The sequence below is a fragment of the Erythrolamprus reginae genome, chromosome Z, assembly GCF_031021105.1.
Source record: "Erythrolamprus reginae isolate rEryReg1 chromosome Z, rEryReg1.hap1, whole genome shotgun sequence".
Taxonomy (NCBI): Eukaryota; Metazoa; Chordata; class Lepidosauria; order Squamata; family Dipsadidae; genus Erythrolamprus; species Erythrolamprus reginae.
This window is the reverse complement of record NC_091963.1, coordinates 66,841,555-66,868,157: the sequence shown is the minus strand read 5'-3', so window position 1 is coordinate 66,868,157 and position 26,603 is coordinate 66,841,555. Positions and strand designations below refer to the sequence as shown.

The 26,603-nt window shown below is 43.5% G+C and overlaps 1 protein-coding gene across 3 annotated transcripts in view; it reads right to left on the bottom strand.

The window, feature by feature from the left end:
• The window catches only part of ELMO1 (engulfment and cell motility 1), a 606,322-nt gene that overhangs the window by 565,857 nt on the left and 13,862 nt on the right, over positions 1–26,603 (bottom strand). For all 3 annotated transcript variants that reach the window (XM_070726295.1, XM_070726294.1, XM_070726296.1), the window contains exon 2: positions 18,494–18,634. In XM_070726295.1, the coding sequence (XP_070582396.1) occupies positions 18,494–18,571 (78 nt within the window). In that variant the 5' untranslated portion in view covers positions 18,572–18,634. The remainder of the gene's footprint in view (positions 1–18,493; positions 18,635–26,603) is intronic.

The window sequence follows — 26,603 nt, the reverse complement described above, 5'->3', positions numbered from 1 at the left end:
GGGAAAGATCTTGCCTCTTATGTTCTTCTATGCCAACGCTGGTACCAGTGATGAAATACATCACTCAGCAGGGGAACACCATGGTCCATTTTCTGTTGTCCCATGAACTTTAGGTTCTGTTCCCACTGTTACCTTCTGTCTCTCCCTGCAGAATTCCTTTCCGAAAGCGAACGGCATGAGGGCAGGCTGACTCAGATGCCATGGCATTAGCCCCTCTCTCCTGGCTCTGTCCTTGGGGTAGAAGTAACGGGTATTATTTCCTGCACTAGGCTGCAAGGTCTGACTTACACACTTCTTTTAGTATCAGTTACCAGTAAAGCAACAAAGTAAACTCGGCCACCGGATTCCTTTTCTTATCCCAAACTGGGGCACAAGAGCTTGGGTCATGGATCTAATGTCCTTCCCATGGCACTGTACTGTCGACCCCCTCAGACAGAATGGTCATTTTTCATCGGGACAGTGCCACATCCCATTCCAATTTGAATGCAACTGACAACTTGCTGTTTGGTGGCCCACCTTGACATGCCGTCAGGTCCCTGAAGTCCTCGTAAGACTTATGTTGATATCTAAATGAACATTTGCTGAACATATTTGGCAATTTGGAGGACTTTCCTTTTCCCTGCAGGGCATATCAGGGTGGGGCATTCACTCCTTGGGCTGTCCATTGTTAAGGTTATTCAACCCTTGCACCAGAATCCAGCTGAAGACCTTGCTCTTGATACCCTTTACTAACAACTAGCAGCTCTATCTACTGTACTGTCATGCACATTACTAAGTTTCCTTAGGGTCCACACTTTGGTTCAAGAATTTTTAAAAGTGTTACTAATTTGTGTTTTTTCCCCAGTTATCCACAGGTTCCCTACATAGGATTTCTCTACAGTACTGAATTCTTTGACCAGAGAGCGGCTCGTACCCTTGACCTCCGCTTCCTTTGTAACCTCACCTATATGGTGGTATTCCTCCTGGCAGTGACCTCAGCCGGTCAGATCCCAGCCTAGCAGCCCTGTCGATATAAAGTGTCCTTGGTGTATTTCACCTTCAGAGTCATTCTTAGGTTAAGTTTACACATGTAAGGTAAATTCCAATTTCCATTGGACTCCAGAGCTTGTTCCACCTTGTCTCCTTCCCTCCCTGTCTACTGACTGAGAGCATCAATGGAATGCACTTGATGAGCATTCCATTGATGCACATCACATCAAATTGATTATGAGCAATCCTATACTACAACCAAAGTATTGGATTTCAGAAAAACAAATTTCAAAGAAATGGGGGAATATTTAAATAATGAATTAAAGGGGAGGAATAAAACTGCAGGAGCAAGCGTCCAGTGGACTGTATTTAAAAAAGCCATCTTAAAAACCACTGAATTGTATTTAAGGCAAATAACTAAAGGTAAAAGAAAGAAGAAACCACTATGGTTTAGTAATGATGTAAGGGCTATAGTCAGTGAAAATGAAACCACTATGGTTTAGTCAATGATGTCTAAAGGAGGCATAGAGTCTGGAAGTATAGCTGACAGAGAGGTGTATAAAATGAGACAGAAAGAGGCGAAACAGATAATATATGCTGCTAAAGCCTCAAAAGAGGAAGAAATTGCCAAATCTGTAAAGAAGGGGGATAAAACCTTCTGCAGATATATTAGTGACAGGAAGAAGAAAAATTGTAGCATCACAAAACTTAGTACTGGGGATAATGCATAGATTGATGGGAATAAGGAGGTCGCTGACCATTTGAATAGCTACTTCTGTTCAGTTTTCTCAGAAGACAGCTTACAATATAATACTATGGATGGATATAGCATTGCTTCCAGCTGTAGGGATTCAGCTCCAATGATCACAGAGACCGATGTCTTAGAAGAACTTGAACGATTAAAGATAAATAAGGCAATGGGTCCAGACGGCATCCACCCCAGAGTTCTTAAAGAACTCAGATCAGTGATTGCTACCCCCAACTGATTTGTTTAACCAATCCCTTTTTTAAAAAATAATAGAATTTATTAATTTCCAGTCTCTTTTGCAAAAACAATAAAATAATACAATAAATACAATAAGTGATTCTGCATTGCTACATCATTGCATCTTCTCGTTTTTTGAGTTATCTCACATTTTATATATTTGGACATATTGTACTGATATTACATTATTGAAATAGCTAAAATACTTATACTTTTCTATATACATATTTACATGTTATGCTTCTATTTTAACTTTTTATTTTTACCTTTGTTTTTCTATGCTCGATCCAATGTTACCATCTATTCCATATTTCAAACTACTCTGAGTCTTTCTGGCCTCGCAAGTCAATTGTTAGCCCGTCCATCTCAGCGCATTCATAAATTTTGCTAATTATTGTGCTTTCTGGAAGGTTCCTGAATCTTTCCAAAATTGGGCAAAAGTGATTCTAACCGCTGTGGTGCTCTGAAGTATGAGATGAGAGGCGGGGCTAGCTGCGGAGACGAGTGGACAGTGTGGAGCGGAGCTCCATGAAACACAGCCATAATGGGCAATCGGTAAGCTTCCAAGAAGCTGTAGATCTCGATGGAGGGGATTGGAAGACAGGGGGGTATTGGCAGCAGATTGTGTGGCGGTGGCCCGATTGGTGGACCAGTAGAATCCCCGGAAAGATCGAATGTCCAAGGGAAGGGAGTGTAATGGCAACCCAGAGGGGCTCCCGGCTGGCAAACTTTTGAGCAGTTAACTAGCGGGACAAGTGTGCAGCATAATCCTGTAAGAAGACTTACCAGGATCTTAATTTGATGTAGATATAAGATCAGAGGTGATATCTTTGAAGTAAAGCCTTGGTGGTGTTCAGATTGATCAAGAAGGAATAAAGAGGGAGGAAAGAGGAAATTGCCATCTTTTCCTCTTCCGGAAAGTGGTGAATTGAGACGAGATTCAAGAAGGGAAAAAACCCCTTCACTAGCAGTTACTTGAATACGAAATAAGATCGGGTGATATTTCAGAGATAAAAGTGAAAGGAGAAAATTTTGATGGTGTATTTCTTTTGCTTGGATGGTACATAATAGACAATATTAGCGGAGTAGATTCTTTTGCCTTTTGGCTTTCTTTGTAGTTTAGCTTCTGAACTGCGGGACAAGTATTAAATGGTGGCATAAAAACAACATTATCTGGAGAAAGAAGAGGGCGGTATTTTAAATGTGAAGAACTGTATAGAACTGTATAGTACGGTATAGAATATTCTTTTTGAATTTTACAACATTTTCCTATTTTTTTCCTCTTTGGGCTGAAGGAGAAACGAGACTTTGATTTACTACTGATCTATTGATTTACTATATAACTAATTAATTAACTTTTATCTGATTTTCATCAGAGACTTTTTATCAGAAACCTTCTGATAGCTGTTTTTCTTTCTTATTATGATATTTTGATCTATTTGACCTATTGCTCCGCTTTCTTATTGTGTTTCAGAGGTTAAGGTGGGAGAAAATGTAGGTTGCAGTGACCTTCTATGTTTGTGAGCAATCCTATACTGCAACCAAAGTATTAAATTTCAGAAAAACAAATTTTAATGCGATGGGGGAATATTTAAATAATGAATTAAAGGGGAGGGATAAAATGGCAGGAGCGAGCACCCAGTGGACTGTATTAAAAAAGGCCATTTTAAAAGCCACTGGACTGTATGTAAGGCAAATAACTAAAGGTAAAAGGAAGAAGAAACCGCTATGGTTTAGCAATGATGTAAGGGCTATAGTCAATGAAAAAAAGGCTGCCTATAGGAGGTATAAAGAGTCTGGAAGTATAGCTGATAGAGAGGTGTATAAAATGAGACAGAAGGAGGCGAAACAGATAATATACGCTGCTAAAGCCTCAAAAGAGGAAGAAATTGCCAAATCTGTAAAGAAGGGGGATAAAACCTTCTTCAGATATATTACTGATAGGAAGAAAAAAACCTGCAGCATCATGAAGCTTAGTACTGGGAATAATACATGCATTGAGGGGAATAAGGATATCGCTGACCATTTCAATAGCTACTTCTGTTCAGTTTTCTCAAAAGACACCTTACAATATAATACTATAGATGGATATAGCATTGCTTCCAGCTGTACGGATTCATCTCCAGTGATCTTAGAAGCCGATGTCTTAGAAGAACTTGAATGATTAAAGATAAATAAGGCAATGGGTCCAGATGGCATCCACCCCAGAGTTCTAAAAGAACTCAGATTTGTCATTGCTAACCCCGACTGATTTGTTTAACCAATCCCTGTTAGCAGGAGATGTTCCTGAGGATTGGAGAATGGTCAGTGTTGTGCCTATCCACAAGAAGGGCAGTAGAGAAGAAGCTGGTAACTACAGGCCAGTTAGCTTGACATCAGTTATAGTTAAAATGATGGAGACTCTACTCAAAAAGAGGATAAATCAGCACCTAAAAAACAATAACTTATTGGACCCAAATCAGCATGGCTTTACTGAAGGCAAATCATGTCAGACTAATCTCATTGATTTATTTGACTATGTCACAAAGGTGTTGGATGAAGGTGGTGGCGTGGATATTGGCTATCTGGACTTCAGCAAAGCTTTTGATACGGTTCCACATAAAGTAGCTGATAGATAAATTAGTGAAGATTGCACTTAATCCCTGAATAGTTCAGTGGATTTGCAGCTGGCTGAAGCGTAGACATCAGAGAGTTATTGTTAATGGCGAGTATTCTGAGCAATGGAAACTGCAGTTTAATGTTTCCAAATGTAAAATAATGCACTTGGGGAAAAGGACTCCTCAATCGGAGTATTGTATTGGCAGTTCTGTATTAGCAAAAACTTCAGAAGAGAAGTAGTAGTAGAGGGGTAGTGATTTCTGACAGTCTCAAAATGGATGAGCAGTGTGGTCGGGCGGTAGGAAAAGCAAGTAGGATGCTTGGCTGCATAGCTAGAGGTATAACAAACAGGAAGAGGGAGATTGTGATCACGCTATATAGAGTGCTGGTGAGACCACATTTGGAATACTGTGTTCAGTTCTGGAGACCTCACCTAAGAAAAGATATTGACAAAATTGAACGGGTCCAAAGACGGGCTACAAGAATGGTGGAAGGTCTTAAGCATAAAACGTATTAGGAAAGACTTAATGAACTCAAACTGTATAGTCTGGAGAACAGAAGGAAAAGGGGGGACATGATCAAAACATTTACCGTATATACTCGAGTATAAGCCGACCCGAGTATAAGCCGAGGCACCAATTTTTGCCACAAAAACTGGGAAAACGTATTGACCCGAGTATAAGCCGAGGTTAGATAATGCAGTGGCTACTGGTAACTTATAAAAATGGAAAACAATAAAATTACATTAATTGAGACATGTTTTAGAATATTTATTTTAAAGAAAACCAGTAAACTAGCTCTGTAAATTTAAAAGAGGGTAAACAAATTAACAATATTAACAATAAATTAAAAAGTAAAAAAAGTAGCTTGATCAGGAACAAAGCTAAAACCTAACAGTTAAAATCCTTCAAAACTGGATTCCTTCTCATCATTAATTGGATTTACATTATTGTTCTGTTTTTATATATGCTGTGAGCCACCCTGAGTCCTTGGAGAGGGATTGCATACAAATCCAATTAAATAAATAAACAAACAAACAAACAAATAAATAAGTGTATCCAAAGAAGAGCTTCAGCATTAGCTGCTGTGAGGTTATCAGCATAGAAAACCAAATAGATAGATAGATAGATAGATAGATAGATAGATAGATAGATAGATAGATAGATAGATAGATAGATATAGATAGAAAGATAGATAGACAGATAGACAGACACACAGACAGATAGAAAAATAGATAGATAGATAGATAGATAGATAGATAGATAGAAATAGATACAGATAGATAGATAGATAGATAGATAGAAAGAAAGAAAAATAGATAGATAGAAAAATAGATAGATAGAAAGATAGAAAAATAGATAGATAGAAATAGATACAGATAGATAGATAGATAGATGATAGATAGATAGATAGATAGACAGATAGATATAGATAGAAAGATAAATAGACAGACAGACAGATAGAAAAATAGATAGGAAGATAGACAGATAGAAAAAGAATTCCTGTCTAGCTCTGCCTCATAACACATTATTAGATCCTATCCAAGCAAGGACAGCAACTACCACAAAATACCATTTTTTAAACAGTTTAAATCCTTTCAAAGGAGGGGGAGGAGAATCTGACAGCAGGGGGCCTTTTTAATCCGACTAAGGACAATGCAGATAGAGCAAAGAATAGTTACTCACCATTGCTTCCCCCCCCCCTCTCGGTTGGAGCAAATGGCTGCCTCATTTGCTTGAGGCAGGGAGAGGAACTACGGCGTGCCAGAGGGGACAAAAGCTGGTGCCTCCTCGCTCTGGCTCAAGCAATGGCGCCCTCGTGTGGTGACTTTGTCAATGACCCGAGTATAAGCCGAGGCTGTGTTTTTCAGCCCATTTTTTGGGCTGAAAAACTCGGCTTATACTCGAGTATGTACGGTAAATATGTCAAAGGGTTAAGTAAGGTTCATGAGGGAAGTGTTTTTAATAGGAAAGTGAACACAAGAACAAGGGGACACAATCTGAAGTTAGTTGGGGGAAAGATCAAAAGCAACATAAGAAAATATTATTTTACTGAAAGAGTAGTAGATCCTTGGAACAAAATTTCAGCAGATGTGGTTGGTAAATCCACAGTAACTGAATTTAAACATGCCTGGGATAAACATATATCCATCCTAAGATAAAGTACAAAATATAGTATAAGGGCAGACTAGATGGATCATGAGGTCTTTTTCTGCCGTCAGTCTTTTATGTTTCTATGTTTCTAGGAGAAGAAAAAGCCCCAAATCTGCCCTTCGGGATTGGCATCATACCGCTATCTCTCAGCTGGCTAGTGGTGAGTTGGGCAAGTGTGGCATGCAATCACACAGCACCGAAGGCTCCTTCCCCTACCGCTGTAGCCTACGAGGATCGGAGATGCCCCCGTAAAGGTGCGGGTGTCCCTAATAATGCTGTTGTTCGAATACGAGCCATGCAGTAGCATAGCGACACCGAAGACTCATTCTATGCTCCGAATGCACAGAAAAGCATCATCACCAGCCCAATGAGAAAAGCAGCAGGGGGAAAGAGCCAGATCAACCCCCTGTGGACCCCTTGGATGCATTCTTCATTGTCCTGCATCCCGCTTCCCCCCTCTCTCAGCTGGAAACACGATGGGAATTCATATGGGCCTTTGGCTGGAGGCACAAGCGGCAGCTGGGCTGGCGCCTAAGCCTGCCTCAACCCAATTATAATTCCAAGAGTTGGGGAGCTCGCAGGGGGAAGGTACTTATAGTTTGATGATGGATACAAGTTTCCAAGGATGGATGGTAAGAAGATGATTTCCTAATAAGTTTGCACTTATTATTTGCTTTTACATTTATTCCTATGGGAAAAACTGCTTCTACTTACAAACCTTTCTACTTAAGAACCTGGTCGCGGAATGAATTAAGTTATTAAGTAGAGGTACCACTGTATGTCTTTGGCCAGGTTTGCCTGTGACCACCCCCTTTTCCCAATTTGTCTCACCTCCTACCCTCGGGCGAATACCAACTCCCCCATTTCTAGGCTTCTCTCTAGAGCTTGTGGCATTTTGTGTCTCTTAAGTGTACAGTGGAACCCCGACATAAGAGCTGCTCGACTTAAGAGCTACTCGAGATAAGAGCTGGGAGAGGAGAGACATTTTTTTATTTTATTTTATTTATTACTTGGATTTGTATGCCGCCCCTCTCCGCGATACGAGCCGAGAAGAGCCGGGCTGGCTTACTTTCCTTCCTTCCCGCGCTGATGCAGAGCCACTCGAACAAAGCGTCGTGCCCCTCTGATGCTTTCGGCGGCTTCCGAAGCGACGCTGGGCTCTTTTGCCGCCAAAAGCGTCAGGGGGGCGTGACGCTTTGTTCGAGTGGCTCTGCATCAGCGCGGGAAGGAAGGAAAGTAAGCCAGCCCGGCTCTTCTCGGCTCGTATCCCGGCACTTGGTGAGTGGAGAGGCGGTCGCCTCCCCTGCCGCCCCACTCTGGGGGTCCTTGGCTTCTGCTGGGGGTGGGGGGATCCAAACGCTGTTTTGAATTTCACATTCCGAGTGGCCCAAACGCCAAAGGCGAACTTCCGCACCTCAGGAGTTAGCTCGGAAACGGCGCGGCTGTTTTAAAACATCGCTGCCGGCCTGGGGGGGGAGAGGGAAAGGGGGGAGAGAAAGAGAGAGGGAGAGAAAGAGAGGGAAAGGGGGGGAGAGGGGGGAGAGAAAGAGAGAGGGATAGAAAGAGAGAGAGAGTGAGAGATGCTCAGTGAGCCTTTCTTTGAAGTTGCCTTTCTTTCTTTCTTTCTCTCTCTCTTTCTTTTTCTCTCTTGCTCTCTTGCTCTTTCATTCTTTTTTCTTTCTCTTTCTTTCTTTCTCTTTCTTTCTTTCTTTCTCTTTGTTTCTTTCTCTTGCTTTCTCTCCTTCCTTCCCTCCTTCCATTTTTTTCATTCTCCCTCTCTATTTTTATTTCTCTTTCATTTTCTTTCTTTCTCTCTTGCTTGCTTTCTTTCTTGCTCTTTTTCTTTCTCTCTTTTACCTTCCCTTCCTCTATTTCTTGCTTTCCTTTTCCTTCCTCCCTTCTTTCCTCCCTCTACAGGATTGGGTGGCAGTGAAGTTACTCTCCCCTTTCATAAGTTTCCTTGCTTCCTTCCTCTGTTCCTGTCCCTTCACCCTTTCTTTCTTCCTTTCTTTCTTCCTTCCTTTCTTTCTTTCCTTCCTTCCTTTCCTCCCTCCATTTCTTGCTTTCCTTTTCCTTCCTCCCTTCTTTCCTCCCTCTACAGGATTGGGTGGCAGTGAAGTTGAATAAATAACTACAGTTTAATGAATAAAAATAAAAGTTTGCCATGTTGATTGTTTTGGGTAAAAAGAGGAAGGGAAGGAAAGCTCTCAGCTTATCATCTTATTAATAAGTAAAGTTACATTTATTCTTGCAATGTCTTTTTGCATAATTTAGATTAACTTTGTGAGTTTTTTGAGGGCTGGAACCAATTAAAATTATTTACATTAATTCCTATGGGGAAAAGTTGTTCGAGATAAGAGCTGCTCGACTTAAGAGCGCAGGTCCGGAACGAATTAAACTCGTATCTCGAGGTACCACTGTACATGGGGTGCAGTCTGTCTAGTTGAGAATGCAGTCTCTGCCTCATGAGGATTTCTACAGAACTTTTGTTTGTGGTGATGCAAGGAGTTATGTGTTGTGCCAGGAGGAATTGGTCAGTCCTTTCCTGCCAATCCCCGGGTGCAGACCTGCTGAGGGCTTCCTTGGTGACCCTCACCATGCTTTCTACTTGACCATTACTTGAGGGGCAATATAGTGAAACCAGGGCATATCTGATGCCCAGTTCCGCTAAGAAGAGTTCCATTTGGTAGGCAGTTAATTGTACGCCGTTGTCTGATACTATCACGTCTGGTATGCCGTGCGTTGCAAACAACTGTCTTAATGCTCTAATCGTGGTGCTTGTCATTGTTGTTTTCATTGGCACCACTTCTAGCCCTCCATGGCTATCAAGAATGTTTGCCCTTCTATAGGTCCAGCAAAGTCAATGTGTACCCTAGACCAAGGTCGTCTGGGTGTCTCCAGTCTGTCGATGCAGTCTTTGATGGGTTTGCTCTCAATTCTTGACAGGGCTCATATGTGGCTACACAGTGCTCAATGTCTTTATCTAGTCCCGGCCACCAAAGGTGACTCCTGGCCAAACTCTTCATTCTCACAATGCCAGGGTGACCCTTATGCAAGGTTTCCAATACCCTTTTTCTTAATGCTTGAGGTATTATTACTAGGTCACCCCATAATGCACAATCTTTGAGTACTGAGAATTTGGTTTGCCTTGTTCTAAAACCCTTAAATTCCTTTGTGTGTTTCTCCTCTGGCCATTCCCTCAACACCCAACTTGTAACTTGGATTTACGTGGAATCCTTCTGGGTTTCTATTGCTATTTCTTTGGCTGATACAATGTTGCAGTCTTCTAGTTCTACTAGTAATATAACTGCTGTTGCTGAGGGGTCATTCACTATTTTTGGCTGTGGGCAGCGGCTTAAGGCGTCTGCATGTCCTATTTCCTCCACCTCTTCTTGCCTGATTGTGTAATGATAGCCGGATAAGAAGATTGCCCACCTGGTCATTCTGGTTTATTGCCTACTAATAGCCCCAGTAGTGGCTTATGGTTGGTAATTAACTCAAATGGCTAGCCATAAAGGTCATTATGGAAACATTAATGCCGGCTACAGCTACAAGCCCTTCTTTATCTATCTGCCCATAGTTCCTCTCAATGGGCCATACTGTTTTTGAATAGAAGGCAATTGGGGATTTGGCTCCATCTGGAAAGGAGTGGCTGAAGACTGCACCAATTCCGTAAGGAGAAGCACTGCAAGTTAACCTTAAGGGTAATGTTGTACTGAATAATTACGCTTTTAGAAGACAAAAGCTGTTTAGTTGCTGCAAATGCATCTTGTTCATTTGGTTCCCCCTATGTAGAGGTTCTGCCATCATTGCTCTCTGTTTTAGAAAAATGGAATAAAAATTTAGCAATCCTAAAAATGCCTGCAATTCTGTTTTTTTTGTAGGACTAGGATCGTTCTTTATAGCATTTACCTTGTTCTCCTTGAAATGGATGCCTTTCTTGTCTATTTTAAATCTTAAAAACTCTACACTGGGGACATCTCAGAAACATTTCTCCGCCTTTGTTTTTAGACCCTTTTGTTGGAATCTTGTCAGCACTTCGCTGAGCCTGTCCCAAAGTTGAGCTTTTGATTCCCCAGGCACTAAAACGTAATTGAAATAGGGTACTATGCTGGGAATTCCTTGTAATAATTTGCTCTCTAACAAACAATTTGGTTTCAGAAAAAAACTATCCTGCAACCTGCAGCTCCTCCACTGCAAAAATATATGGACAACTCATCTAGATTAAGGGAAATCTACAGATGCAATTTATATTGACTTTTGCAAAGCCTTTGATTCAGTGGTCCACAACAAACTACTCCTAAAACTCAAATCCTATGGCATCTCAGGATCCCTCCATAGCTGGATTATAGCATTCCTGTCAAACAGACAACAAGTGGTCAAAATAGGAAGCACCATATCCACCCCCGTCCCAGTTAAAAGCGGTGTCCCCCAAGGTAGTGTACTGGGACCAACGCTCTTCATTCTCTACATCAATTACCTTTGCGATTACATCACAAGCAACTGTGTCCTCTTCGCCGACGATGTAAAACTCTTCAACACCACCGATAACACTCCAAAAAGACCTTGGCGCTGTTTCTGAGTGGTCTAACACATGGCAACTCCAAATCTCAACTAGCAAATGCTCTGTCCTACACATTGGGAAGAAGAATCTGAACTCCAAATACGAACTGAATAATCAAATTATCACAGATAATCCCCACCCGGTTAAAGACCTTGGTATACTAATAACAACAGATTTAAGTGCCAAAGCCCACTGCAACAATATAGCCAAGAAGGCTTCAAGAGTTGTAAACCTAATCCTACGTAGCTTCTGCTCTGGCAATTTCACACTACTTACCAGAGCTTACAAAACTTTTGCCAGACCCATCCTCGAATACAGCTCATCTGTTTGGAACCCCATATCGCATCTCAGACATTAACACCCTTGAAAATGTCCAAAGATACTTCACCAGAAGAGCCCTTCACTCCTCCACTGGAAATAGAATACCCTATGAGGCTAGACTTTCAATCCTGGGCCTAGAAAGTTTAGAACTAAGGCGCCTTAAACAAGATCTAAGTATTGCCCACAAGATCATATGCTGCAACGTCCTGCCTGTCGGTGACTACTTCAGCTTCAACCACAACAACACAAGAGCACACAACAGATTTAAACTTAATATTAACCGCTCCAAACTTGACTGTAAAAAATATGACTTCAGTAACCGAGTTGTCGAAGCGTGGAACTCATTACCAGACTCCATAGTGTCATCCCCAAACCCCCAACACTTTACCCTTAGATTATCTATGGTTGACCTATCCAGATTCCTAAGAGGTCAATAAGGGGCGAGTACAAGTGCACTAGAGTGCCTTCCGTCCCCTGTCCTATTGCTCTCCTATCTCTCCTATACTTTTCTTCTATTCCTAGATCTCTTCTTCTATTCTTTCATTGATATGTTCTATTACTATATCTTCTTTTCTATTATTTCTTAGATATATTTTACTATGAGTATCTCCTCTATAACCTTCATCATGTATTTTACTATGTGTGTATATATATACCCACTAAATCCCTCATTGTGTATTGAACAAAATAAATAAATAATAAATAAATAAATAGTCTTTCCATGAGACTCTGGAAAATACCGGGGGCTACACTAACTCCAAATTGCAACCTTGTACATTTGAAGACTCCCCTGTGTGTTACTATTGTTTGAGCCTCTGTGGTGTCATGGTCTACTGGCAATTGCTGGTATGTTTGTGTTAGATCCAGCTTCGCAAAGATTGATCCCCTCCCCAGAGAGTGAAACAAGTGTTGCACTATTGGTATAGGGTAAGCATGGTGCTGCAAGCCTCTGTTTAAGGTTGCCTTGTAATCAGCAAACTGATTACATGGGAGTGATTATAATTATAGGTGTTTCCCATTTAGTGTGGTCTGTTGGAAAAAGGTTCCCTTGTGCTATGAATTTGTCCAATTGAGAATCTACCTTAGGTAATATAGGGACCCGTTGTGGCTTCAGGCGGATCGGGGCGATGTTAGAGTCTAAAATGAACAAAATAGGTGTACCTTTATATCACCCCAGCCCTTCCAAAAAAAACTTCCTTAAACTCCTCAATTAGGTATATGGGGTCATCTCCACTAATTTTGTGAAGCCCTGTTACCCGGATACCCAATGGGTTCAACCACTCCAACCCCAATAATGTGTGCCTTGGCCCATCTATTATAATCAATGGCAACATTCCCGAATAACTCTGGAACCGAACCGGAACCCTTTTATAACCCGACACAGGAATTCCATTCTGTTGGAAGTCTTTAAGCTCGGAGTTCACAGTCTCTAGTTGTTCTTTCAATACTTCCGGCATATACAGTTTAAATTTTTGCCATGGCATGATGCTATGTTTGGATCCCGTAACCAGTTCCATTTTACAGGGTTGGCCGTTTATACTTAGGGACACAAATAATTTCCCCTCTTCGGGCGCTGAAGTGTTGCTAACTGTGTGGGATGTTTTACCTCTGTTAAAGTCTCTCCGGTTGTCCTCTGTCCTCTTGTAGTTTCCACATTGGTAGTTTGGTCTGTTCTGCCATGTGGTTCCATAGGACCTTGCTGGGATGGTGTTGGGAGGGAAATCATCCATGCGGTAGGCTTCTGTGATGTGTCTTTCTTTTGGCATCTGCAGCAGATGGCCTTTCTGAAGCTGCACTTTGAGTGGGGGTGATTTCCTTTGCAACCGGGGCATTTGAGGGATCTCTGGTCTTCTCTTTGGTAGTCCTTGGTGTTGGTTCTGACCTGCAGGCATGTGTCTCTGTTGTGGCTTGGTTCGTCCTCTTGGGCCTCTGGAACTTCCGATGCCCAGTCGATCTCCATCTGCAGCTGGTTTGCTGCAGCAGATGTTTGTTTGAGTTCCACTACTGAAGCATCAGAAACCTCGGCTGCCTTGGCTACTTTTAAGACGTCTTGCAGCATAGCTGCCTCATCTATGAGGAGCTTTTTTTGGAGGGTAGTGTTCCACATCCTGAAGATTAGCCCATTGGTAAGCATCTCCTTGGGATCTTTAAATTTGCACTTGGCTAAGATGCCTTTGAGACGCATGGCAAAGTCATTGATGGATTCGCCCTCTTTTTACCTTGTATTGAAAAATTGGTTACAACTTCCTCTAGCTGGGGTGGTTGGCTGGAAATAAGCCACTAATTTTGCTTGTAGCATTGACTAGGCTATTGTCTCTGTGGATTTGGGGTCCACTAGCGTTTGTGCTAGCCCATATATTTCTGAGCCACAGTAATTTAAGAATAGGGCTCTTTTCCTGTCATCTGTAACATTGTGGAGTTTAGTTGCCTATAGGAAGATTCAGAACTTAGACATGCACGTGTTCCATGTTTTCTTTTCGGCGTGGAGCAGGTCCGGGGCTTGAGCCATTGAGGACTGCATTGTTGTAGCTGTTGCCTCGCGTGTTGGTTCCTTGCAACCTCATCGCCAGTGTTAGATTGGACAAATTGAGCTAGACACGTTGATGCTGTAATCAAGTTTATTGAATACAAGCTGAAATGGCAGCAACTATGTACAATTTAGTTCAGGCAGCAAAAGACTTGCGCCAGAAAAACTTGTGTCTTTTTCTTCTGTTCTGCAGCGGAGATGCGGCTTGACAGCTGTTTGAATCTGCCAACTGCACTTTACCCAATCAGTGGCCGGCATGCAAATCACAGTGGACGGACCAGTTATGCTACACACACTCAAGAAATATATGAAAACCTGGGACTATTATTGAACCACATCTAGTATACAGTAGAACCCCGACTTACGAGACTAATTGGTTCCGGAAGGAGGCTCGTAAGTCGGAACGCTCGTATGACGAAACATTGTTTCCCATAGGAAACAATGTAAAGTCAATTAATCCGTGCAACAACAAAAAAAAACCGCTGCCGCCGAACGCGGAAGTTAGCGTTTGGCTTCAGGAGACAGCTGCGAAGCGGCTCAGGTGTTTTAAAACGTCGCAGCCGGCCTGGGGGGTTCGGGGGCTTCCCCCCGAGCCCCCCAGGCCGGCTGCCACGTTTTAAAACACACGCGCCGCTTCGCAGCTGTCTCCTGAAGCCGAATGCGGAAGTTAGCGTTCGGCTTCAGGAGACAGCTCCTTGGCGCTCGTATCCCGAATGTGAGCTCGGGAGGCGAACAAAAATGTCGCTCCCCTCCCAGCTCTTATCTCGAGTAGCTCGTAAGTAGAGCTGCTCGTATGTCGAGGTTCCACTGTACTAAGTACAACTTGAATATCATGGACATCTAACAGTAATGGGTCTGCCTGGAATGCAGCTTCATTATGTGAAATATTGTTGTTATATATGTGAATGAAAAACATTGCAAGAGAGTCAATTACATTTTAAAAATGACCACTGAAAAATTTGGTTCCAGGATAGAAAAATGTGTTAACCTGGCAAAGATATGTTGACCTCCACTTCACATAAAACTCAGACTATTTTACCAAAGCTACCAAAAAGGAAGGGGGAGATTTTAATTATTTGAGTCAGATGTTTCCAAGAATAAGTAACGTTAAAATTAAGGAAGGCATTTTTATTAGCCCAGAAAACAGGTATGTCATGAATGACAAGCGATTCGAAGATCTGTCTATATACTTATAGTCTATATAGTGTATTTGCCTGAAACGTTTGATATCAGCACTAGAATGTGAAATTAATAGCTATATACCGTAACTATAATAAAGTTGATTAAAACTTAGCATGTAAAATTATTGTTTGTGTTCCTACATGAGTTTAACTATATAAGCAAAGAGACTAAAGTTGCAATACAGTGTTGAAAATAGGAAGGTTGCCATACATCTTCATGTAATATAACATTATATTTCTTTTTATTTCTAATAATGATGTGATATAGCAATATAGTAATTCAAGGAACTGCAACTAAACAGACTTTTCTAGGCAAGTCTGACTTGAATTAATATTTTACTGCTTGCTTAGAAAAGATGCGTGTGTGTGTGTGTGTGTGTGTGTTTTCTGTCAGATTCTCTGCCTTACAAGGCATTCTCTGCCTTACAAGGTAGAAGTTATAGGATCAAATCCCAGTAAGGGTATGGCTATCTGATGAGGCCAGAACAAGGCCGAAATAGTGCTATCCTAGTCTCCCTTAATTTTAAAAATTCAGCAAAAACATGTGATACACACACACACACACACACACACACACATATATATATATATATACAGTATATGTATGTATGTATGTATCACATGTATCACATATATATATATTGAATATATATATTCAATATACCAGGGTGATTCGACACAAAAATATGTAACCTTTCCCTGGTACAGAGCTGAAGGGATTGGATACTGTAGCCTAGAGGTTAGTTCTCTGCCTTACAAGGCAAAGGTTGCAGGTTCAAGTCCCAGTGAGGGTATGGCTAGCTGATAAGGCCAAAATAGATCTATCTTAGTCTCCCTAATTTCAAATTCAACAAAAACATATGACACACAGACACACACACACACACACACATATATATTCAGCAAAAACATGTCATACATACATACATACATACATACATACATACATACATGTTGGGTCACCCTGGTATATTGGTAAATACCCTGGTATATTGAAGGAACGTCACAGCTCCTTTTTGCCTCTAGGCACAACCCGGGGCCATTTCAAGGCAGTTAATTTATTCATAGCCAACAAATTATGTTCTGTATGTATCACATATTTTTGCTGAATATTTAAAATTAAGGGAGACTAGGATAGCGCTATTTCGGCCTGGTTCTGGCCTTATCAGCTAGCCATACCCTTATTGGGATTTGATCCTGTGGCTTCTGCCTTGTAAGGCAGAGAATTAACCTCTAGGCCACCAGATCTGATCCCTTCAGCTTTGTACCAGGGAGAGGCTATGTTTTTTCTGTTGGATCACCCTGGTATACTGAAGGAACAAAAAGGAGCTGTGAAGAGGGATCAAATGGGAGATCAATCTGGGATCATTATGCAAACATAAGAAAGCAAGGTATAATTCCCGCCTCCCCCTCCCCACCGGTTAAATACCAAAATGAGCCGGGGTGGCGCAGCAGTTAGAGTGCTGTACTGCAGGCCACTGAAGCTGACTTGTAGATCTGAAGGTCAGCGGTTCAAATCTCATCACCAGTTCAAGTTTGACTCAGCCTTCCATCCTTCTGAGGTGGGTAAAATGAGGACCCGGATTGTGGGGGCAATAGCCTAGCTCTGTTAAAAAAGTGCTATTGCTAACATGTTGTAAGCCGCCCTGAGTCTAAGGAGAAGGGCGGCATAAAAATTGAATGAATGAATGAATGAATGAATGAATGAATGAATGAATGAATGAATGAATGAATAAATAAATAAATAAATAAATAAATTGCGCCTTAGGTAGATTTTCCCAGGAAGAAATTGCCCATTTGAAAAAATTCCTAAGAAATTGGAAGATTCCTGAGAAATGCCTATCTTCCAGGAACTTTAGCAAAGTGGTCCTATCTAAAGCAGTATTACAAACAATAACTCTAATCTAAGCATAATGACTGCAAAATAGAATGAGGAAATTTTCATGAAGTTTCCTCATTTCAAGATCACAAGGGCCTATTGACCATGTTGAATAGTCCAGAGGTGGGGTTTCGAGGACTTCTGTGTTTTTGCGATGCTGCAATTTTGCTGAGGCTCGCCTCGCTGGAAACCCCACCTCTGGACTTCTCTTGCCAGCAAAGCACCCGTTTTTGCGCTGCTGGGATTCCCCTGCAGCATCACAAAAACATGGAAGTCCGGAGGTGCGGTTTCCCATGGAGGGGAGCCTCAGGGGAATCCCAGCAACACAAAAATAGGTGCTTCGGCTGGCAAAAGGGGTGAGTTTTGGGCTTGCATGCATTAATCGCTTTTCCATTGATTCCTATGGGAAACATTGTTTTGTCTTACAAACTTTTCACCTTACAAACCTCGTCCCGGAACCAATTAAGTTCGTAAGACAAGGCATCACTGTAATACATATAGTCCTCAACAACATTCCAAGTTCTACTGAATTGCACATATCCAGTGCTCAAAGTTTATTTTATTTTATTTATTTATTAAATAAACCTATTTAATAAATAAATTTATTTACTAAATAAACTTCTATGCCGCCCAATCCGAATAGAACTCAGTTACAAGCACTGCAGTAACCCTGAGGTTAAGTAATCAAAATTTGGGGTTTAGCATCCTGTCTATATTTATGACTGCAAGGTGGTTTCTACTGCCCCCTATACTGCCCTTCTAGCTGCCTGCACTCTGCCATACATTCCCCCTGTCCCAAATTCCCTCCTCCTGACTGACATTTACTATGTTCTTTTCCTACTGCTGAATGGGATGGTCAGATTAAACATGCATTGGCAGTAGCTGGAGGAAGACAATAAAAATTAGCTGGAGGGTCAGAGTGGTGTGCAGGCAAAAGGGGAGAAATGGGAGAAAAAAAGAAAAATCAAGATGAGGGTGTTGAAACATAGGTTGGCAAGACAAAGACACTAGAAGCATGAGATCTTGGCCTAATGACTCAACTGGAACTGCCTCACTAAATAGAATTGTCATATGATGTTTTGCATAATGGCTGCATTAATTTTTGGCAGCAGTTTCAGCCCCAGTTAGTGTCATTCAATGAGAACTACTGTATCTATACAAAGCCATGCAAACCTTCTATTTAGGTAAAAGATCCTTAGAGAAGATTCCACAGTTGACTCATTATAAGACTGTGTAAAATATTGTATAACAAGCATTAATTGTCAGTCTAAGAGTAGAAAGACTTTTACAAATAACACAGAGAAATAAGCACTTACTTGGTCAATTTCCATCAACTTTGGAAAGGCACCAGGCCATTCTACTGCTACTTTCACAATATTTGCAGGAGGCGGCATTTTCTGTGACTGCTCTTTGTAGTGAATGGGAATATCTTATAGGCTATAGACTCTCTTTCACAGCTGGAAGGAGAGAAAATAACAGTGTCATTTAAAATGAATTCAAACAGAAGCATCCATTTTTTTCATGACTTGGCAGGTATAATTACAGGAGTATAATCGGTGTGTAAAGGAGAGGTTAAAATCTTAAGAATTCAATTGTGTACCATATAATCAATGATATTAATTAATATTCATAAATACTGAAACACTGGAATATACTTTGACTAGTATTCATGAAATAGTTTTTTAAATGCAGAAATGATCTGAATTATCCAAGTCAAAAAAGCCAATGCATTCCTAAGCTGCATTCTACATGAAATCGCTGGGTGAGATCATCTGAGGGCGTGGGGAGAGTTACCATCAGTATGCTGATGATATTCAGCTATACACCTCCACCCCATGTCCAATCAGTTAAGCTGTGGAAGTGATGTGCCGGGGTCTGGAGGCTGTTAGCTTCTGGATGGGTGCTAACAGTCTCAAGCTCAACCCCGACAAGACGGAATGGCTGTTGGTTCTGCCTCACAAGGACACTTCCATCTATCTGTCCATTATTATTTATTATTATTATTATTTATTGGATTTGTATGCCGCCCCTCTCCGTAGACTCGGGGCGGCTAACAACAATGATAAAAAACAGCATGTAACAATCCAATACTAAAACAACTAAAAAAAACTTATAAAACCAAACATACATACAAACATACCATGCATAAATTGTAAAGGCCTAGGGGGAAAGAATATCTCAGTTCCCCCATGCCTGACAGCAAAGGTGGGTTTTAAGAAGCTTATGAAAGGCAAGGAGGGTGGGGGCAATTCTAATCTCTGGGGGGAGTTGGTTCCAGAGGGACGGGGCTGCCACAGAGAAGGCTCTTCCCCTGGGTCCCGCCAAACAATATTGTTTAGTTGACGGGACTCGGAGAAGGCTGCTACTCAATGCCAGGTCGGTGGTAAATAAAGCTCTCTTCATCCGGGATTTGATCCTGGATGAGGAGGCCGATCTGGCATGTGTAACTGAAACATGGCTGGGCCCGGAGGGAGGAGTTCCTCTTTCTGAAATTTGCCCAGCTGGGTTTAAGATATGGCATCAACCTCGACCCCAGGGAAGGGGGGGAGGAGTGGCTATTATAGCCAGGGAGAGCCTTTGCCTGCGTAGACTCGTTGCTCCAGAGATTGCGGGTTGCGAATCCCTCCTGGTGAAGTTGGACTTAGGGGTTCAGATGGGCTTGTTTCTCACGTACCTGCCTCCCAGCTGCGTGTCACAAGCCCTGCCTGTGCTACTCGAGGAGGTAGCCGGATTGGCGGTGGGGTTCCCCAGACTTATTGTCTTGGGGGACATCAACCTGCCATCACTCAGCGAAACCTCTGGACTGGCACAGGAGTTCATGGCCACCATGACAGCCATTGACCTGACCCAAGTAGTACAGGGTCCGACTCACGAGGGGGGGCATGCACCCGACATGGTATTCTTCTCTGAGCAACTGAGTAATGGTCTGATACTAAGGGGCTTAGAAGTGTTGTATTTGTCATGGTCGGACCATTTTCTACTGTGGCTTGACTTCCTGGCTCCAATCCTTCCCCGCATGGAGGAGGAACCGATTAGGTTGTTCCGTCCCAGACGCCTGATGGATCCAGAGGACTTTCAGAAGGCGCTTGGGATTATTCCAGATACACTCATCCACAGTTCGGCAGAGTCTCTGGCTGAGGCTTGGAAAAAGGCTGCAGCAGACGCCCTTGACCGAATTGCGCCGTGGCGACCTCTCCACGGCACTAGATCCGTAGAGCTCCATGGTTCAACAAGGAGCTCTGGGAGTTGAAACGCCAGAAGAGACATCTAGAGAAGCGATAGAGGAAGAGTAAGTCCGAATCCGATCGAACACTTGTAAGAGCTCACATCAATACTTACAAAGTGGCGTTCAAGGCGGCAAGATGCACGTATCATGCTGCCTTGATTGCATCAGCGGAATCCCGCCCAGCCGCTCTGTTTAGGGTGACCCACTCCCTTCTTAACCAGGGGGGAGTTGGGGAGCCCTTGCAGAGTAGTGCCGAGAATTTTAACATGTTTTTCGTTGATAAAATCTCTCAGATCCAAGCGGACTTCAACTCCAATTGGAAAACAGAGTCGACTGACAACGAATCAGTCGAAGTGACTAGGGCCCGTACTTGTCCACGCGTCTGGGAAGAGTTTGATCTGGTGACACCTGATGAAGTGGACAAGGCTATTGGAGCTGTGAGCTCCGCCACCTGTTTGCTGGATCCATGTCCCTCCTAGCTGGTTTCGGCCAGCAGGGAGGTGACACGGAGCTGGGTCCAGGAGATTGTCAACGCTTCTCTGGGGTGGAGGTCCTTCCCGGATCCCTACAAGGAGGCACTTGTGCGCCCCCTCCTCAAGAAGCATTCCCTGGACCCAGCCATTCTCAACAACTATCGGCCAGTCTCCAACCTTCCATTTATAGGGAAGATTGTTGAGAAGGTGGTGGCGCTCCAACTCCGGCGGTCCTTCGAAGAAGCCTATTATCTAGGCCCTCCTCCTACCTCTCCGGTCGTGCATAGTCAGTGTTAGTGGAGGGTCAGAGGTTGACCTCTAGGTTGCTCCCTTGTGGGGTACCTCAGGGGTCGGTCCTCTCCCCCCTGCTATTTAATATCTACATGAAACCGCTGGGTGAGATCATCCAAGGGCATGGGGTGAGGTATCATCAGTATGCAGATGATACCCAGCTTTACATCTCCACCCCTTGTCCTGTCAGCGAAGCAGTGGAAGTGATGTGCCGGTGCTTGGAGGCTGTTGGGGTCTGGATGGGTGTCAACAGATTTAAACTCAACCCTCATAAGACAGAGTGGCTGTGAGTTTTGCCTCCCAAGGACAATTCCATCTGTCTATCCATTACTCTGGGGGGGGGGATCACTGACCCCCTCAGAGAGGGTCTGCAACTTGGGTGTCCTCCTTGATCCATAGCTCACATTAGAGAAACATCTTTCAGCTGTGGCGAGGGGGGCGTTTGCCCAGGTTCGCCTGGTGCACCAGTAGCGGCCCTATTTGGACCGGGAGTCGCTGCTCACAGTCACTCATGCCCTCATCACCTCGAGGCTCGGCTACTGTAATGCTCTCTACATGGGGCTACCTTTGAAAAGCGTTGACCCAGAAAATGTCATTTATGTGATTGCTTAAGTGATGCTATTGCAAGATTACTTGTGTAGCTCACCTGATGTTTAGCAGTTTTTCAGTATTTCCTGGTATTTTATTAAACAATATAATACTACACCATTTGGTTCAGAATACTTTTTTCCTTGTTTTTCTCATCTAAAATCTAGGTGCCTCTTATATATCGGTGCATCTTATATACCGAAAAATATGGTACATTATCTAGTATATAAACTGTATGTGTATATACAGAGAGAGAGAGAGAGAGGTCATGTAGAATTATATACATTCAACCTCACTTACTGTGATAGGAAAAACAAACCCAGAGTCCACTTTCTGCCACACATTTAACCATAACTAGAACATTACACATACCTTCAGATGTACTTCCCTAGCTTGCACATCATTGTTAGAGCTAGGAAATGTCATGGATTGAGTAAAATGTGGTGATTCTCACTTAACAACGCTTTTGCTTAGCAATCAAAATTTTGGCCTCAATTGTGGTCAGGTCTGTTTCTTTCTTTCTTTCTCCTTCCTTCCTTGCTTCCCTTCCCCCTTTCTGTTTCTGTCGGCGTGTCTTCCTTCCTTCCTTTTTCTTTCCTTCTTCTATCCCTTCCCTCCCTCCTTTCCTTTTCTGTGTGTCTTCCTTCCTTCCTACCTACCTATCATCTTTCTTTGTCTCTCTTCCCTCCTACCATCTTTTTCTGTCTGCCTGCCTGCCTGCCTTCCTACCATCTTTCTTTTTCTTTCTTTCTGTCTTCCTTCCTTCCTAACATTTTTCTTTCTTTCTTTTTCTTTCTTTCTTCCTTTCTTTTTCTTTCTTCCTTTCTTTTTCTTTCTTCCTTTCTTTTTCTTTCTTCCTTTCTTTTTCTTTCTTCCTTTCTTTTTCTTTCTTTCTTTCTCTTTCTTCCTTCCCTGTCTGTCTTTCTTTCTTTTCTGTCTGTCTTTTTGTTTTTCTTACTTTTCTTTCTTCCTTCCTAGCATCTTTCTTTACCCCCCCCCCCCAGGTAAATTACACAGTTAATACTGTACTGGTTTTTATTTAAGGTTACAAAGCAAATGAAGAATCATTTTGAGTATTCTCTAAAATTTCTTCAGTGGGATCCATAGTTTAACTGGCAAAAGATTTTTCACCTGGCAGGAGCCTTGGCATGGGGCAGGCAGAAAGGAAAGTCCCAACATACCACGCGCTCCCATCCGCCCCTTGCTCCGCCCGTTTCATAGGACCCCACCCCAACCCCGCTCGCTCTGGTAATTTTCTTTTGGGAAAATTAATAATAATAATAATAATTAGATTTGTTAGATTTGTATGCCGCCCCTCTCCGAAGACCCAGGGTGGGTCACAACAATAATAAAAAACAATATAACAGTGAACAAATATAATATTAAAAGAAAATGATATATAAAACCCCAGCAATTAAAACCATACAACACATACATACCAAACATAAAATATAAAAGCCTGGGGGAGGTGTCTCAGTTCCCCCATGCCTGGCGATATAGGTGGGTCTTGAGTAATTTGCGAAAGACAAGGAGGGTGTGGGCCGTTCTAATCTCCGGGGGGAGTTGATTCCAGAGGGCCGAGGCCGCCACAGAGAAGGCTCTTCCCCTGGGCAAACGCCAAACGACATTGTTTGGACGATGGGACCGGAGACGGCCAACTCTGTGGGACTTTATCAGCCGCTGGGATTCGTGCAGCAGAAGGCAATTCCGGAGGTATTCTGGTCCAATGCCATGTAGGGCTTTAAAGGTCATTACCAACACTTTGAATTGTGACCAGAAACTGATCGGCAGCCAGTGCAGGCCACGGAGTGTTGTAGAAACGTGGGCGAATCTGGGAAGCCCCACGATAGCTCTCGCAGCCGCATTCTGCACGATCTGAAGTTTCCGAACACTTTTCAAAGGTAGCCCCATGTAGAGAGCGTTGCAGTAATCGAACCTCGAGGTGATGAGGGCATGAGCGACTGTGAGCAGTGACTCTCTGTCCAAGTAGGGCCGCAACTGGTGCACCAGGTGAACCTGGGCAAACGCCCTCCTCGCCACAGCCGAAAGATGGTGTTCCAATGTTAGCTTTGGAACGAGGAGGACGCCCAAGTTGCGAACCCTCTCGGAGGAGGTCAATAATTGCCCCCCCCCCAGGGTAATGGATGGACAGATGGAATTCTCCTTGGGAGGCAAAAGCCACTCCATCTTGTCTGGATTGAGTTTGAGCTTGTTGACACCCATCCAGACCCCAACAGCCTCCAGGCACCGGCACATCACTTCCACTGCTTCGCTGACTGGACAAGCGGTGGAGATGTAAAGCTGGGTATCATCTGCATACTGATGATACCTCACCCCATGCCCTTGGATGATCTCACCCAGCAGTTTCATGTAGATATTAAATAGCAGGGGGGAGAGGACCAACCCCTGAGGCACCCCACAAGGGAGAGACCTAGAGGTTGACCTCTGACCCCCCACTAACACCGACTGCGACCAACCAGAGAGGTAGGAGGAGAACCACTGAAGAACAGTGCCTCCCACTCCCAACCCCTCCAGCCGGCACAGGAGGATACCATGGTCGATGGTATCGAAAGCCGCTGAGAGGTCAAGAAGCACCAGGACAGAGAACAAGCCCCTGCCCCAGGCCCGCCAGAGATCATCCATCAATGCAACCAAAGCAGTTTCCGTGCTGTAGCCGGGCTTGAATCCAGACTGCTGAGGGCCTAGATAATAGGCTTCTTCCAAGGACCGCTGGAGTTGGAGCATCAACACCTTCTCAACAAACTTCCCCATAAAGGGAAGATTGGAGACTGGATGATAGTTATTAAGCATGGCTAGGTCCAGGGAAGGCTTCTTGAGGAGGGGGCGCACAAGTGCTTCCTTATAAGTAGGACGCCCTCCCCAAGGAGGCGTTGACAATCTCCTGGACCCAGCTCCGTGTCACCTCTCGGCTGGCCGAAACCAACCAAGAGGGACATGGATCCAGTAAACAGGTGGCGGAACTCACAGATCCAATGGCCTTGTCCACTTCATCAGGTTTCACCAAATTAAACGCCTCCCAGACAGATGGACAAAGACATTTAGCCCCAGTCACCTCGACTGACTCGTTGTCAGCCGATACTGCTATACAATTGGAGTCGAGGTCCACCCGGATCTGAGCAACTTTATCAGCGAAAAACGAGTTAAATTCCTCAGCACTGCCCTGCAAGGGCTCCCCAACTGCCCCGATTTAGAAGGGAGCAGGTCACCATAAACAGAGCGACTGGGCGGGATTCCGCTGAAGCAATCAAGGTGGTACGGTACGCACATCTTGCCGCTTTGAGCGCCACTTTGTAGGTCTTAATAAAAGCTCTTACAAGTGTTCGATCGGATTCGGATTTACGCTTTCTCCATCGCTTCTCTAGACGTCTCTTCTGGCGTTTCAACTCCCAGAGCTCTTTGTTGAACCATGGGGCTCTACAGGGTCTAGTGCCACAGAGAGGTCCCAATGGCGCAATTCGGTCAAGAGCCTCTGCTGCAGCCTTGTTCCTCAGCAAGAGACTCCACCGAGCTGTGGACAAGTGAATCTGATAAAACCCCAAGCGCCCTCTGAAAGCCCTCTGGGTTCATTAGGCATCTGGGGCGGAACCTAATTGGTTCCGCCTCCCTGTGGGGGATGATTGGAGCCAGGAAATCAAGCAGCAGTAGGAAATGGTCTGACCATGACAAAGGCAATGTTTCTAAGCCCCTTACTCTCAGACCATTACTCAATTGCTCCAAGAGGAATATCATGTCAGGTGTGTGTCCCCCCTCGTGAGTCGGACCCTGAACTACTTGGGTCAGGTCCATGGTTGTCATGGTGGCCATGAACTCCTGTGCTAATCCAGAGGAACCGCCGAGTGATGGCAAATTGAAGTCCACTAGGACAATAAGTCCAGGGAACTACACTGCCAACCCGGCCACCTCCTCAAACAGCACAGGCAGGGCTGTTGACACACAGTTGGGAGGCAGGTACATGAGTAACAAGCCCACCTGAACCCCAAGAGGGACTCATAACCCACAATCTCAGGGGCAATGAGTCTACGCAGGCGAAGGTTCTCCTTGGCTACAATAGCCACTCCTCCCCCACTTCCCTGGGGTGGAGGCTGATGCCATACCTGAAACCCAGCTGGGCATATTCCCGAGAGAGGAACTCCTCCCTCTGGGCCCAGCCAGGTTTCAGTCACACATGCCAGATCGGCCTCCTCATCCAGGATCAAATCCGGGATGAGGAGAGCTTTGATTATGACCAATCTGGCATTGAATAGCAGCAGCTTCAGCCCAGGGCCCGGATTACACTCATCACCAGTACCCCGGGTTGAGCTCACAGGACCGGAACAGGGGATCGCTTTTAAGCAGCGATCTCTTCTTCCTCCAGAATGGCTAGCCCCGTGACTCCCGCCATATCTACCTCTCTCCAGCAAGATCGGGATATTCTGGCCCTCCGCTACCTCAGAGATAGATACCCCTATCCCTCCTGTCTCCCCATCGCCAGGTGGACAATTCTCATTCATACTATTCCCATTTGCCTCATACATAACATCTCACCCACCCCAATCATTCATACCATACATGCCTCCCCACCCATCCCAGAAATCCATCATTAAAAACCCTACCCAATAAAGTAGCTAAAATGTTAATTACTAAAATCTCCATATACAATCCCATTAATAATTAATATTAAACATCAAATTACTCTAATACTAAAATACCAATTACTCCAAGTTACTCTCTAAGATCTTAATAGAATAACATATTAATTATTAAAAATTGTTAAAATTATAAAGTGCTAAAATATAGGAAATAATTAAGATCATTTGTCCATCAAGTCAGCAATACAGCACCAGTTCT